At 31.5% G+C, this 13,761-nt stretch overlaps 1 protein-coding gene and 1 long non-coding RNA gene across 6 annotated transcripts in view; one reads left to right on the forward strand and one right to left on the reverse strand.

Annotated features, from left to right (window-relative positions):
* for (cGMP-dependent protein kinase for) overlaps window positions 1-13,761 on the forward strand; it is a 113,902-nt gene that overhangs the window by 54,867 nt on the left and 45,274 nt on the right. For 3 of the 5 annotated variants that reach the window (XM_081995807.1, XM_081995808.1, XM_081995809.1), the window contains exon 4: window positions 11,978-12,144. In XM_081995807.1, the coding sequence (XP_081851933.1) occupies window positions 11,978-12,144 (167 nt within the window). Of the gene's footprint in view, window positions 1-7,585; window positions 8,163-11,977; window positions 12,145-13,761 lie in introns of those variants that run through there. The other 2 variants (XM_081995810.1, XM_081995811.1) reach the window with 2 other exon arrangements.
* LOC145740374 (uncharacterized) lies at window positions 4,944-6,550 on the reverse strand. Its single transcript, XR_014181401.1, has 3 exons — window positions 6,419-6,550; window positions 5,124-5,225; window positions 4,944-5,075 (listed from the first exon to the last, which is right to left on the reverse strand). It is a non-coding gene; the product is annotated as an uncharacterized LOC145740374 (long non-coding RNA).

Raw genomic sequence — 13,761 nt, forward strand, 5'->3', positions numbered from 1 at the left:
ATAAACGGTAGCTCAACTATTAACGTTTTAGCGAAACGGATCGTTTTAATTGCAAAACGCGTTTCTCGACCATATTTATCGGTTTCGAGTATTAAAATGTATATCTTATTTGCTGCTTTTCAATCGTAATTTGACTACTGCTTTAACGAGATTGCTTGCATATTGACAGAATGAGACTGGGTTGAGTAGCTTTCAATTGAGATCATGAATAACATTTTGTCATTTCAAACATTCTTTAAAATATAAGTTATATAAAAAAGAGTTTTGACTTATTATTCTAGTTTGATTTACCAAAATTGCTAACATACACACATGACCAAAAACATAGAAATTCATTTTACGCACAAATGAACTGAAAATGTACCTTTACGGTTATTAAGGAGGAAAAAATGAGATTACTCTCTAGGGCAGTTTTTTTTAGAAGAGTGAAGTAGTAGTCCATAGTCACTCAGTGGAGTTGTAGTAGATAGGGGGTAGCTGAGTAACACACAATCTTCTCCACAAAAAATTTATTCAATGGTCTTTAAACCTTCAAAAAACGCCCAAAATGTTTCGAGTGCAGCAGCTACTCATCATTAGGGGCTAAAAGAGCGCTCAAATAAGTATAACGTGCATCATACAATATCAAAATTGATAATTTGCCCTTTTCTACATCGACCGCCATCGCAACAAGTAGGATTCATTACCACGTGTCCACCGGCCTTTTGCAAAATGCTAACTGAAGTTGGCATTCTGCCCTTTACGAAGGGTAGATGCTGTAAAATCTAAATTGCAGTACTAGTCGTTCTAAGTTTTCATCAATTTTTGATATGTTAACTTTAAGTTTTTCAATTTGATAATGTGTATGGAAAAATAGTGATTTCTCCACAATAAGGTAACTTTGATTAACACTGACCTTACTCACTAACCTCACTTTTTCTCGTTTTTCTGATTATTTTCTCTTTAAACTTACTAAACTTGGGGATTTTTGAAATGTTTTATCCCGAAAAAACTGTAACTTTTTAATAATTTTGAACTGGTTTTTTGAAATATTTTATCCTGAAAAACTATAATTAAAATTGTTTAAATGGTTTTTTGAAATGTTTTACCCTAAAAAACTTTATATTTTTTTTTTTTTACAACACTACCCCAGGTTTGCTGTCTCCTTGTTTAAAATGACAGCCAGCTGATAGGCTGTTTAATTAGATAAGCTTCCTTTTGATATTGTATGATGCACGTTATACTTATTTGAGCGCTTTTCTAGCCCCTGGTGATGAGTAGCTGCTGCACTCGAAACATGTTGGGCGTTTTTTGAGGGTTTAAAGCCCATTGAATAATTTTTTTGTGGAGAAGATTGTGTGTTACTAAGCTACTCCCTAGTTTTTTTTTAATTTACAACCATATATGTAATGCTGGCATTACTTAACGTCATTGAAAGTTAGGAAGTGTCATATTACACATCTCTACTTCCCGCCCTCTAAAATTTTGTGGTCGTTAATATTTTTCTCATCCATTCTGAAAGAAGTGAAACCGTTGCGAAAAAATATTACAAGGAAAAACAGAATAAATCAGGACCGTAAATTATAGTAAACTTTAGTCCTGATTGAGTTAGTACTTATAATTTTTGAGTGTGGATCATAAGATAGACTCAACAATCTAATGATCAGACTTTATGATAAGTTGCTATCGACGTGATCGATAATTCTAGTAACTAATGCTATTTTTGGATTCTGTTGTTGTTGTTGATTTGAGATCATTTTTGTTCTGATCAGTTTTTATCTAAATATTGTCGTTTTCGAAATATTGCCCACCATTTGCACCGTCGCACTTTAAGACAAGCTTAAGTTAACTGTGGCTTTTTTCACCTGTATTACGTTCTTCTGTCTGTTTTTCAAAAAATAGAGTAGTTCAAAAACATCAAACCGCAAAAACCTTATTTTTCTGCAATTTCTAAAGATCACCCATTTTTTAAAGATATCTTGAGAAAATCACCTAGAATTAGTAATTAACTATTCTACATAGAATTTGATGTCCTAAGGTACTGCTAAAATTACAAATCCTCTCCGTCTCTTAATAAACCACCGAGACAGTTACCACGAGAGCTTTAAAATTACCCATAATTTTCATGATAGCATGTTTTCCATCCATTTCCATCCTAAAGGACTCGTGATATTAGTAAGGAAAACATGCTAGAATGAAAATTCTCTAGTTAATTGAAAAACTCGAGCGGTATTTAGTGAGATTATTTCTCGAAATGACACCAAAAAGTCTCATTTTTATTAGGTTGAAGTAACTATAATTGGACATTATCCACATTAAATAAACCAATCGTACAGTGGCATTATTATGATTCCATGACAACGTGAAATTATCACTGTATTTTTTTCAAAAATTATCGAGTTACCGTTTATTAATATTTATTTTTTCTATAACGTTACCATGGTTGAGTGGAATAATCCATAGAATATCAACGGCAAGAAGAAAGATCTATTGCAACCAATACTCCTGACAAAGATAAAAAAAATTGAAAATGACAAGTGTCAGCTTGCCAGAACGAATATGACACTAAATCAACAAAACTTCCTGGTGAAGTGATCATGTGAGCAACTGTCAAGTATGACATTTTTTCTTTGTCGAGAGCATGAATTAGGAATAGTTCTCTCTTCTTACTATTGGCGTCCTATGAATAATTTTAAAATTTTTAACGTAATTCCCTTTTCGAAAGATTTCAATCAGATTTTACAGTACGACAGAATACTAAATTTTCTTTAAGTAGAATACATTTCGAGATATCTTGAAAAGTACGATTATATTTGTGCAAACGCCCTTTACCGACTAGAGTGAAAACAAAATGGGATTTCTTTTAGAAGCGCCATAATGTCGTAAATGCTCTTTAAAAGTTTCTATTAATCGCCGTCCTTGAGATATTCCATTACAAATGGGTTCATTGGAACGAATCTGAGATCGAATCGGAACGAGTCGAAAACTTGAATTCACTTCACTTAATTGGTGAACTGGCTGAATCAAAATCGGAACAAGATTTTCGTTGAATCGAACTATTCGGAATCTAGGACTGGAAAAGTGATAGAAGTTAGTGACTAAAGATTGACACGAATAATTTGTTTGCAGATATTTTGTTTTATCCAAGCAAATTTAGGAGCAACACGAACATTTTTCACTTGCATAAAAAGGTATTAAAAAACGTACTAACTTTACGAGAAACTGCTACAGTTAGTTCCTTTTGACCCACTTAGTGTACATTTATTCCTGTTCTTGAGCTATTCATTTCAAGTTGGTCAAATCATAATATAATAATGATCAAGATGAATATAGCACAGATCGCCCATCTCTATTTTCCATTTCGTTTTCAAAACAAACTGGGTTGTTACTAAAAATTTTCTAAAATCTAAAAAAATCATTTACAACTAATTTGTTAACAGTTAAGTTTACAAAAAATTCTTTTGAAAATCTACAATGTTCAAACATGTTTCAAATTTCTTTTTTTGTGTTAGGATAAGTGGTTTTAATAAACCACACCTTTTTGCTTAGTATACTCCTCCCATAATTCTTGCAACATTACATTAACCGGATAATCATCTGGTAATAAAGTTGGTACCAAACCCATCTGCACATTAGATAACACCAATTTATATTTCCGCAAAGCGGGAACATACAGTGTGCCCAACAAGATCATTAATAACATGTGCCTGTACTGTTTGCGTTATGAATAATACGTTTTCATAAAGCTGAGACAACTAGTCTCATATGGGCTTTAAATGGTCGTATTTAATGAGTGATCATTCCTATTAAAAATGTCACGTGTCCCCGTAAAATTAAAAACCATCTGGGTGAGAAAAAATTATCATTCCTAGAAAATTAGTGTATCGCCAGTATCAATAATTGCTTGGCATATTGGTAAATACTCATAAATTGGATAAACCTCGAAATTTGTCCTTTACCGTAAGATATGCTAATTGGATTCATTACATCTGATTTAAATTCCCCTGAGATCTCGACATAAATAAGAAGAAAATATTTATGTTCTTTAATTGGATCTTAATTTGATGCAGAAATATATTACACCAGCTAATTTTATTCTTCAGGCTTATTTAACCTAATTTCTTTGTTGATTCCTCAATTTTCTTAATTGTTATGTTTCAAGCAAAAACAACGTGAAACATTCTACAAAGTGTTGGCGTGCGCAGGTTAGGACCATTAAAAGTGTTTTGTTGAGATTGTAAAGCTAGTTAAATTGGTTGTTTAGGTAAACTGGTGCAAATCCTGCTAAAAATAAGATCAAACTATGTAAAATTTCCCATTTATTCAGCGGTCAAAGCGGTTGAACTAATATGAGACCTTTATAATGATATCCCACTTAAATGATGTTACTTGGTTTGACGTTTATGACTTGCCAACAGTTAGAGCGTTTACTTTTGAGTGCAATTTTATTGAAAGTGGGTCATTTTATTTATACAAAGTTAGTTTTAAAAAAAAACGATTAAGTTTTAAATCATTGGCTTGGAGATTTAATACTGGATTAGCCTACTTATGGCATTATTTTCACGTCATCATAATTAAGGAAAGTTCTTGAGTTGATAAAAAAATCCAGTAGATAACAAACAAAACAAAATTTGATATTTGTATTCGCGATCCAAAAATTAATTTATTAAATTTCTTTGTTGTTTTATTTTTTCCATCTCAATCAAAGTAGTAGTAATAATTATCATCATCAAACTCTGTTGTTGCAATTAAACTTGCTACTGTGGTGTAAAAAATGATTGAGGTACGCAAATATTTTGAAAAGCTCCGAGGATGTTATAAAGATTTCACAAAATATACAAAATTCCAGTGAATCATTACCTGCTTTTAAGTCTTAATTTTAAATTTATTGTAATTTGTTATTGGAACAAGAGGATATGCCTAATACAGATTTTTCTTGTAGTTTTCAGTTACTTTGTTATCTTTTTTTATTAACACAATTGCTTTAGGGATAATTACTATTAATAATTACCATCAAAATCTACTCGGATATATAGTTTTTTAACAACAGAAAACTGTCAAATTCAATCCCATAGAAGTACAAAACATCGAAATACCTGAAAAGTAACAAAATCAGTGTGAGTTTGGTTCAATGCATTTTATACCTTTATCAGTACATTATTGGCGTTGGTAACATTTAATTATGTTTCTGACATAATTTTAGTCTATTTTTAAATATGACAACCGTCAAAATCTTCTCCATAAAGCTGTAAAACCAGAAAACACCATTAAAATCCAGTATAAGCAGTACCAAGCGAATTTTATAGCTTTAAGAGTGGAATTTTGATAGTTATGACTAGAGTCCGGATTAAAATGCACTAAAATCGTAAAAAAGCGCTTAAAAAGCAAAGCTATTTTCCTCAAAAAAGCATAAAAATCTGTAAAAAAGCCTTAAAATAAAAGAACAAAACTCTTTCAGAAATGCAACTTTTTTACTTTTTTTGAGTCAAGGAAGATTTTAGACTGTTTTGAAAACTTTCGAAAAGGAGCATTTGGAAGTTCTTAGACAGTTCTAGCACTTTTTGGAAGATGAGAATGTTTTGATACTTTTTGGGGAGCTTCTAGACTCTTTTAGAATCCTTTAGACCGTTTTTGAAGGCTTTCGACTGCTTGGGAAGCATTTTAGAGTTCCCGTAGTGTTTTAAAACTTTTTTAAATTACTTGAGAAGTATTTGGAAGGTTTTTGGACAGTTTAAAGAGCATTTAAAAGGTTCTGGAATGCTTTAGAGGCATTTGGAAATTCTTAGACGGTTCTAAAATGTTTTGACTAGTTAAAGAGCATTTGGAACTTTTTAGACTGTTCTAAAAGCTTTTGGAAGCTTCTAGATTATTTTGAAAGGTTTCGACTGTTTTAGAAACATTTTGGAGTTTCTGTAGAGTTTTGAAATCTTTTTAGACTACTTTAGGAGCATTGAAGGTTCTGGACTGCTTTTAAGGTATTTGTAACCTTGTAGACGGTTCTAGAAACTTTTGGAAGCTTTTAACCTGTTCTAAAAGCATACTGAAACTTTTAGACTGTTTTTAGAAGCATTTTGTGAGTTTCTGCAGTATTTTGAAATCGTTTTTGACTACTTTAGGAGCATTTGGAAGGTTTCTGGAGAGTTTAAAAAGCATTAAAGGTTTTGGACTGCTTTTACAGCATTTGAAAACTTATGGAAGGCTCTGGAAACCTGTGGAAGCTGTTAAACTGCTCTAGAAGCATGCGGAAGCTTTTAGACTGTCTTGAAATCTTTTAAGAGCTTTTATAGATAAGTTGAAAAGCTTTTGGAAGCTTCTAGGCTGTTTTGTAAGCTTTTGCAAGGCATTTTGGAGCTTCTATAGTGTTTTGAAATGTTTTTTAGACTACTTCGAAGCATTTGGAAATTATTTGGTCAGTTTAAATTGGTAAATTGATACTTACCCATTTTGCAACAGATAACTGGTATATGTTTGTCTCCCAGAAGCCCAATATCTCAATATAGCTATTGCAATTGTAAATTAACCTATACAAAATAAAACCATACAAAAAATGGCAGAAAATAAGCACAAAAAAAAAGCAAAAAAAGCATGAAAAAAATCTGTCAAATGACGTGTTTTTGCGTAAATCCTTCACATTGGCACATGTCAAAGTTTGGTTGCTTTTACTATTTAGAAAAAGCAAAATTTCTAGAAATCCGGACTCTAGTTATGACATTTGGCCGTCAGTTACAGTTCTGTTCTAAACCAGGAAACTGTCAAATTTAATCTTTTCAGCGATATGACTACATGCCTACATAGGTTGATAGCTTAAATCGGTTGTAAATTCAAAATGACGGCCAAAAATTTAGAAAATGTACTTTATACTCCTTTTTGACTAATTTGGGGTCAGAGAATCCATTACAACTGTCAGTTTAACGTTAACTGTCACTGAATTCGAAAAACAACTTGTACAAATCCAATTATACCGCCACCAACCAGAATAATAATTGATTAATTGCTCACCATTAAGTATATTCAGAATACTAACACAGTACCTGTATATGTGTATCTTAATTTTATAGAGTACACTTACGTCACTTGCATATAAATTTGCAAAAAGCATATGGGTAGTCGAGGACATTCTTCAGGTCGATTTGGGTGGAAAAATTAGTTTTATAGCTTTATTGCAAAAAGATAAACCAGATTAATAAACTAGTTAAGCCACTTTAGGGAGTTTCAGACTATTTTTATTTAATAATTTGCATGAGTCATATCAGTTGAATTAATTTCGACACCTTTAATATTGTAGACTTGATAAATATATTAATCATTTAAAAACATCTTTATTGCCGATATTGATGTATATTTCAACCAATAAAGTAATATTTCAGTAATGCATGAGAATGAATCAGCACTATAATGTATCTAAAAATATGACAGTAAACTTGCCCAGTTAATTACTCTAGCTAGATTAATGATTTACTTTCTAGGGACTAAGCTAAAAATACTTAACTACAAAATACATAGGTTGCAAGATTTACATAAGACACCTCTTTCTAAAAATCTCGTGTTGTTATCAGTTCCTTGTTAGTAAAAATGAGATAAGGCACACAGAAATCTTTTAGTATCAATTCAAATTTGAGGTACGAAACATGGCAAAACTCGGCTAGGTGAAATTTTTAACTTGCTCACTTTAGACTACCCGCGACTTTTTTTTCATTACAGTGACGGTTTTTTAACATGCTCGGATATCAACTTTAAACAAAAATGAGTTGCTACAGTTTTATTAACAAACTGGTGCACCGTTCCAAAAAAATGGCCCCCCACGAAGTGGAGATCATCAGCAATTACAAGACGCTGTTGGAGGAAAAGACCAAGGAGATCTGCAAAAAAGATGAGATAATCTGTCAGCTGGAGAAGAAGCTGGAAGAAAAAGAGTATCTGATTAGGTTTCTTCAAAATGAAATCGACAAGTTCAGACAAGTTGTGCGTCCGATCACTCAGAAAATCATCACAAAACAAATTTCATTGGGTGAAGATTTGTGGCCTACGAATGGACATTTCGATAATAAAGTGAACGATCGTAGAGAAGCTGATGATACACAGAATCAGGAACCATCGAGGATAAAACGTGAAGGAATTAGTGCGGAACCGGTGAATTTGAGTAAAAGTGATTTGCAAATCAAGAAAATTCATAAAAGTCCCAGGTGAGTTTGTACCTAAACCTTTAGAATGTTTCTGAGATCGACTAACCTGACAATGTCTACCATTCAGTCTGTTCGTGGATTTTTAAGTGCTGCGTGCGTAATTGTAGATAATTAAGATGAGGAAAACAACACTTTAATGTAGTAGTATTGATAAAATAATATTCTGCAACAGAATGAAATTTTCCTCCTTATAAAGAAAACCTGTTCAAACGCTTCTGAACAAAAAACTTGATCCTGTAATTAAATGATAAGAGACGAGAATAGTTTTAATCTGTTGATCCTAGAAAAGGTTGCTTTGTAGATACATTGCAATTAGAACAATCAATTTTCTTTGTTATCAAACAAAACATATTTGCTGAATTTAAATATACAGGGTATATCCAAGTTTGATGTACAAACAAGAGTTACTCATTTTTTTCTTCCCCTAATGAATGAGAAGTACTATACAGTAAAAAAATAGGTCAAACCTAGCAACAATTCTCAATTCCAATAATTTGTGCCAACAGAAACGTCAGTAAAAATCAAGAACGTACATTAATTAATATATGTCATTGCTGTGTTTTTGTCAAACTTAGTTTTTAGAGACCTTTTCCTGTTTTTTGAAGGTTTCAGGTAGTATTTAGAGGCTTAACTATTTCCAAAATTATTCAGGACGCCTCTGACAAATGTAGAAAATTCTTGAAAATACTTAGACAGTGATAGAGGCCTGTGGTAATTTTTGGAAGTTTCAGTAGTTTTTAGGGTCTCTGACGGTTTCAAAATTATTCTAGTGTCCTCTGGCAATTTCAAAAAATTGTTGGAAGAAACTTTTTAGAGGCTCTGGCAATTTTAGAAAACTTTTTAAAGGTTTTCAGTTCTATGTAGGTAAAGGCTGAGATTTTGGTGTCCCTTGTAGATGCCTCTTCTATATTTGGAAGGGTTTCAGAAGTATTTAGACACCTTTCATATTTCCAAAATACAGAGGCCTCTGGTCAATTTTGAAAGATTTTCAGTAGTATTTAGATGACTCCAATTATTTTAGAGAACTCTGTTAAGTTTAAGCAATTTGTAGAGCCTCTGGCAATTCTTGATAAGATTCAGTAGTATTTTGAGGTCGTGGTACTTCCAAAATGTTCTGCAGGCAGTTTTAAAAGCCTTTTTTGAGATTTAGATGTCTTGTAAAAGCTGCGATTTTTGTTTGTTTTTTCCGAAAAAGTCTCTGGCAATTTTAGAAATTTATTGAGTAGGTGAAGCCGTTTAAGACACTTCTAGCTATTTTTGGAAGGTTTTCAGTAGTATTTAGAGGACTCTACACTTCCAAAATTATTTTAGAGAACTCTGTTAAGTTTAAGCAATTTGTAGAGCCTCTGGCAATTCTTGACAAGATTCAGTAGTATTTTGCGGTCTCCAAGGGTATTTCCAAAATGTTCTGGAGGCCTTTGGCAGTTTTAAAAGACTTTTTTGAGATTTATTTTGCATTTAGATGTCTTGTGAAAGCGGAAATTTATTGAATATGTTAAGCCGTTTAAGACACTTGTAGCTGTTTTTGGAAGGTTTTCATTAGTATTTACAAATCTGGAATTCCCAAAATAATTCTTGAATTCACTGGCCATTTTAAAAAAATCTTAAAATGTCAAAATATTTTTGAAAGACGTTCTAAATTACTTTTCTACACTTTGGCACCTGCTTACCTTAACTTGCTATTTCTGAATAATCTTTATTTTTAATTATAAAACACTTTACATGTTTAAATACTAAATATTTGAATCTTACTTTTTATGGTTTATTGCACCTAATCTTCAATTATATTATGTCACTCAATCATAAAATAATCTTTGTACTCAGCATTTGTAAAATACTTAAAATTTAACCAGATTATGATTTAAAAATAACTCTCATTACTGCATTGTATATTAATCAGCTGATTAAACAATTGCCTCAATAATTTTACGTTTGGTAGTTTGAAGACCAATTTTATTAAGCCAATAACTGATATTTTAAACTTAATAAAAGTGATTTAAATAATAAGAGAAATGTGAATTTAAATTATAATAGAAGTCATAAAAATATGGAATTTTAACTTGATTATATTATGAATAAACTACTAACAACCACTTTAAAAACACTATAGTTTGATTGTTTTTTAATCATTCAATAATTGAGTGTTTATTGTAAAATGTAATATTAACCAAAAACTTGGAATTAGAAAAATTAGTAATAGTAAGCCATTTTTGCGATATTACAGGCACTGCATGTTTTTGTTTCACCCTGGATATACCATATCAATACAGTTGACAGAATATACAACATACAAAGTGTCCCTAAACTATACGTAAATTGCATTAGAGAGCTTAGTTTGATTAAGTTAATGTGCTACCTAATGCAATTTACACATTTTTAATTTGTTAAAAGTTACAAATGTAATTTTCTTTTTTATAAAATTTCTGTTGTATATTTTCTGCTGTTTTTTTCATTTTTGTTTCTTGTGCTATTGTGTTCTGTTCCTGTATGTGTTTTCCTGAGGAAGGTCAAATATAAGGCCAAAACGTAGAAAAAATAAAACAAAAATCGGACAACCTATACTGTAATTATTCATAATAAACCTACATTTTACGCAAAATACAAATTTACAATATTTCTGTTACTTTTGCCTTTTTAGGAATAGTTATGGTCAAAACTTGAGTTAGTTCAAAAAACAGTTTTTCCCGTCTCAAACTTGCTAAATCAAATATTTTGTTAGCGATTATTTCCTTCATTGTACCAGCAGCCAATCAAATTCCGAGAACCTTTCTAGTTCCACCAATGGAAACCGTTTTATACTGATTAAATCCCTGGCTGCTAAAATTTAACAGTGATTAAACACCTCCTACCTTTTTCGAATACGTTTTTTTTGAAGAACATTTGATATTAAACGAAACGGGATTTAGACACATATAAAATTTAAGCTATTTTCTTCAATATTAACAATTAATAAATCACTATAACGTAGTTTCCATTAAAAAATTACATAAATTAAAATATTATGACGTCTGATTGTCAATCTGAAATGTAAACAAAAATATAAATGGCTGAACGAAAATCTGTCGTCTGCTGGGGTGAGTTCAATATTATCATTAATTTTATCACGTTTAGTTTAGTATTTGTGTTCTAACTAAGGTGTTTTCTTGTTAATAAACTAAAATGTGAGTTTTCAGGAAATAATCTTGACATATACCCCTCGGCGTTCACGTTTTATCACGTAAAATGTGCATTGGTAGGTTTTTTGCAAAATTTTTCTTTTAGGCAAATGGTTTCGACTAAATAATTCTTTGGAAAAAATCCTTCGACCTGCGGTCTCAGGATTTTATCGTCGAATTATTTAGTCTCAATCATTTTCCAAGCAAAATTTTGCAAAAAATCACCTATGCACAATTTACCCGATAAAACTTGAACGTCTCGGGATATAACCTATGATAAATGCTTCTATTGACAATAAAATAACTACACACAAAAACTACTTAAAAATCGTCATCAAAGGATGCCGCCTTGTCAATTCAGCAAAAGGCGATCACACATATTTCATTCTCTTTGATAAGTTAATAAAACGACTAAATGACAGCCAAGATTAAAAAACGGATACAGTCGCTTTATAATTACTATTTGCCGGCTTTAATCTCCCCGCAATTATATTTTCATGAATTCGAGCCGCATTTTGACATGTTCATTTCAATTTCAAAATATCGAGATTTAATCGAAAATAAATTATGAAGAGAGAATTAATTGCACATCAATAACGTCAGCAGTAATGGGTTATGTTGTGACAACGTTATTTACGATATTTTTTTAAATCTTTTCAGGTCGAGGGAATTAATTAAAGCGGCCATACTGGATAATGACTTTATGAAGAATTTGGAAATCACTCAAATTAGAGAAATCGTGGACTGTATGTATCCGGAAGAGTACCAAGCAGGTAGTCTAATTATTCGAGAAGGCGACGTTGGAAGTACCGTTTACGTTCTGGAAGGTAAGTTTAGTTTCATTCTTCTTACGGAAAATATATGCAGTAAAGTCAAAATCTGAAAAAATGAAAATATCTCGGAGACTACCATTTTTTTTCTCAAAGTTTGCCTAGCAAGTAACTACACTAATAAAAGCAATCGCAACTAGCAGAGCGTTGGTTTAAAAGTATTTATTATATTTAGCTTTTTGAATGTTTTATATATGTTCAATCGTGTTATGGTTAGTACGAGGTGAAAGAGCAGTTCAAAACAAACGTTTTGAGCTATTTTCGGTGGCTGTAACCACAAAAATGCTGGAGAACAAGCATTTTTCAAAAAAAGTTGAATCATTAAGAAACGAATAGAGTCACGGATATTTTGCAGGAGTCCATAAATGTTGAGGATGCGGCTGCTAAATTCACAAAGCTTACCAACTTTCTTTATTCAAACCCAAAACCCTGTATATTACTTCAGATTTTAAGAGTACTAAGACCAATCCAAGAATTTGCAGTATTACTACTTTTTTCCTAGTATAGTACGTCCTCTTGTAAACAATTCTCAAAAGAACTGAAAATGAACTCTTTTTGTAACAAATTTGTTTTTGCCAAAGCTCTACGAATAATCGTAGAGAAGCCTAGAGTTTTTATTTGAACACCCTGTACTTATGCACTGTAAATATGTAAGTAACATACGACCATGAATAATATTGTTACGGTTAAATTTAAATTGTTAACATAAACAACTAGTGCTGGTTGATAAAATGCAAAATGCATTGCTGTCATGCTGTCAATATAGTCATTACGCGAGTTATATGATTAATGAAGAATCGGCTGCGTTCTGTCAATAAGTTGTCGTTACAGTGTTTATTTAATTTATCATCACTAAGTGCATTTGAAATGATCCAGGACGTCTCGCAGCTATTAATTACTCCGGCTCGGCTGAGTGCCAAATTATTCCCAGGTTCGCGCTATTGAAAACTGGAAAAATATACAAAGTTGCCAAACCTGGCAACTATGCACATATTGCAGCCATACGAAGTTCGGACAGTGTGAAACAATTTCAAATCAGTTATAACTAAATTTCTAACGATGTCATTATGACAAAATACAGTTTTGACATATGAAATTGCAGTTTCTTATTTTTTTGAAATTGCCTTTGTTTCGTTCAAAAAACCAATCAAACTTTCAGTTCTAAAATAATATTGAAGGTTTTTCAATTAATAACCTACAAATATGTTTAAGACAATTTTTAGGTTTTGCTCCAACTGTTGATTGACCAGTTTTGTTACAACTTTTCTTACTAAATAGTCACATTTTGCTATTTTTAGAACTTTTAAAAAACTAATTTTTTGTTAATCTCCGGAGCTTGTTTTCTAATTCCTTTAAACGGCAATTTTGTTGCTTACAAAACAAACAACTCAAATTTTAAATGGGTGATCCAATAAAGTAACATTGTTTCACGAGAGTTGCTGAAAAAACCCTAAAACTCGCCGTTTTTAAAATACAAGGTGTTACAGACAAGGTCATAAGTGTTAATTTTATTTTTAGTTTTTTTAGAATGTCATAATATATTGTAACTGAAATTTTGCATACATTTTCCTAATGAATGTAGCTACTTTTGGAATAGTTAATTACATTTTTTAA

Source organism: Ips typographus, linkage group LG1 (assembly GCF_016097725.1).
Source record: "Ips typographus isolate SLU linkage group LG1, UJ_Ityp_2.0, whole genome shotgun sequence".
Taxonomy (NCBI): domain Eukaryota; kingdom Metazoa; phylum Arthropoda; class Insecta; order Coleoptera; family Curculionidae; genus Ips; species Ips typographus.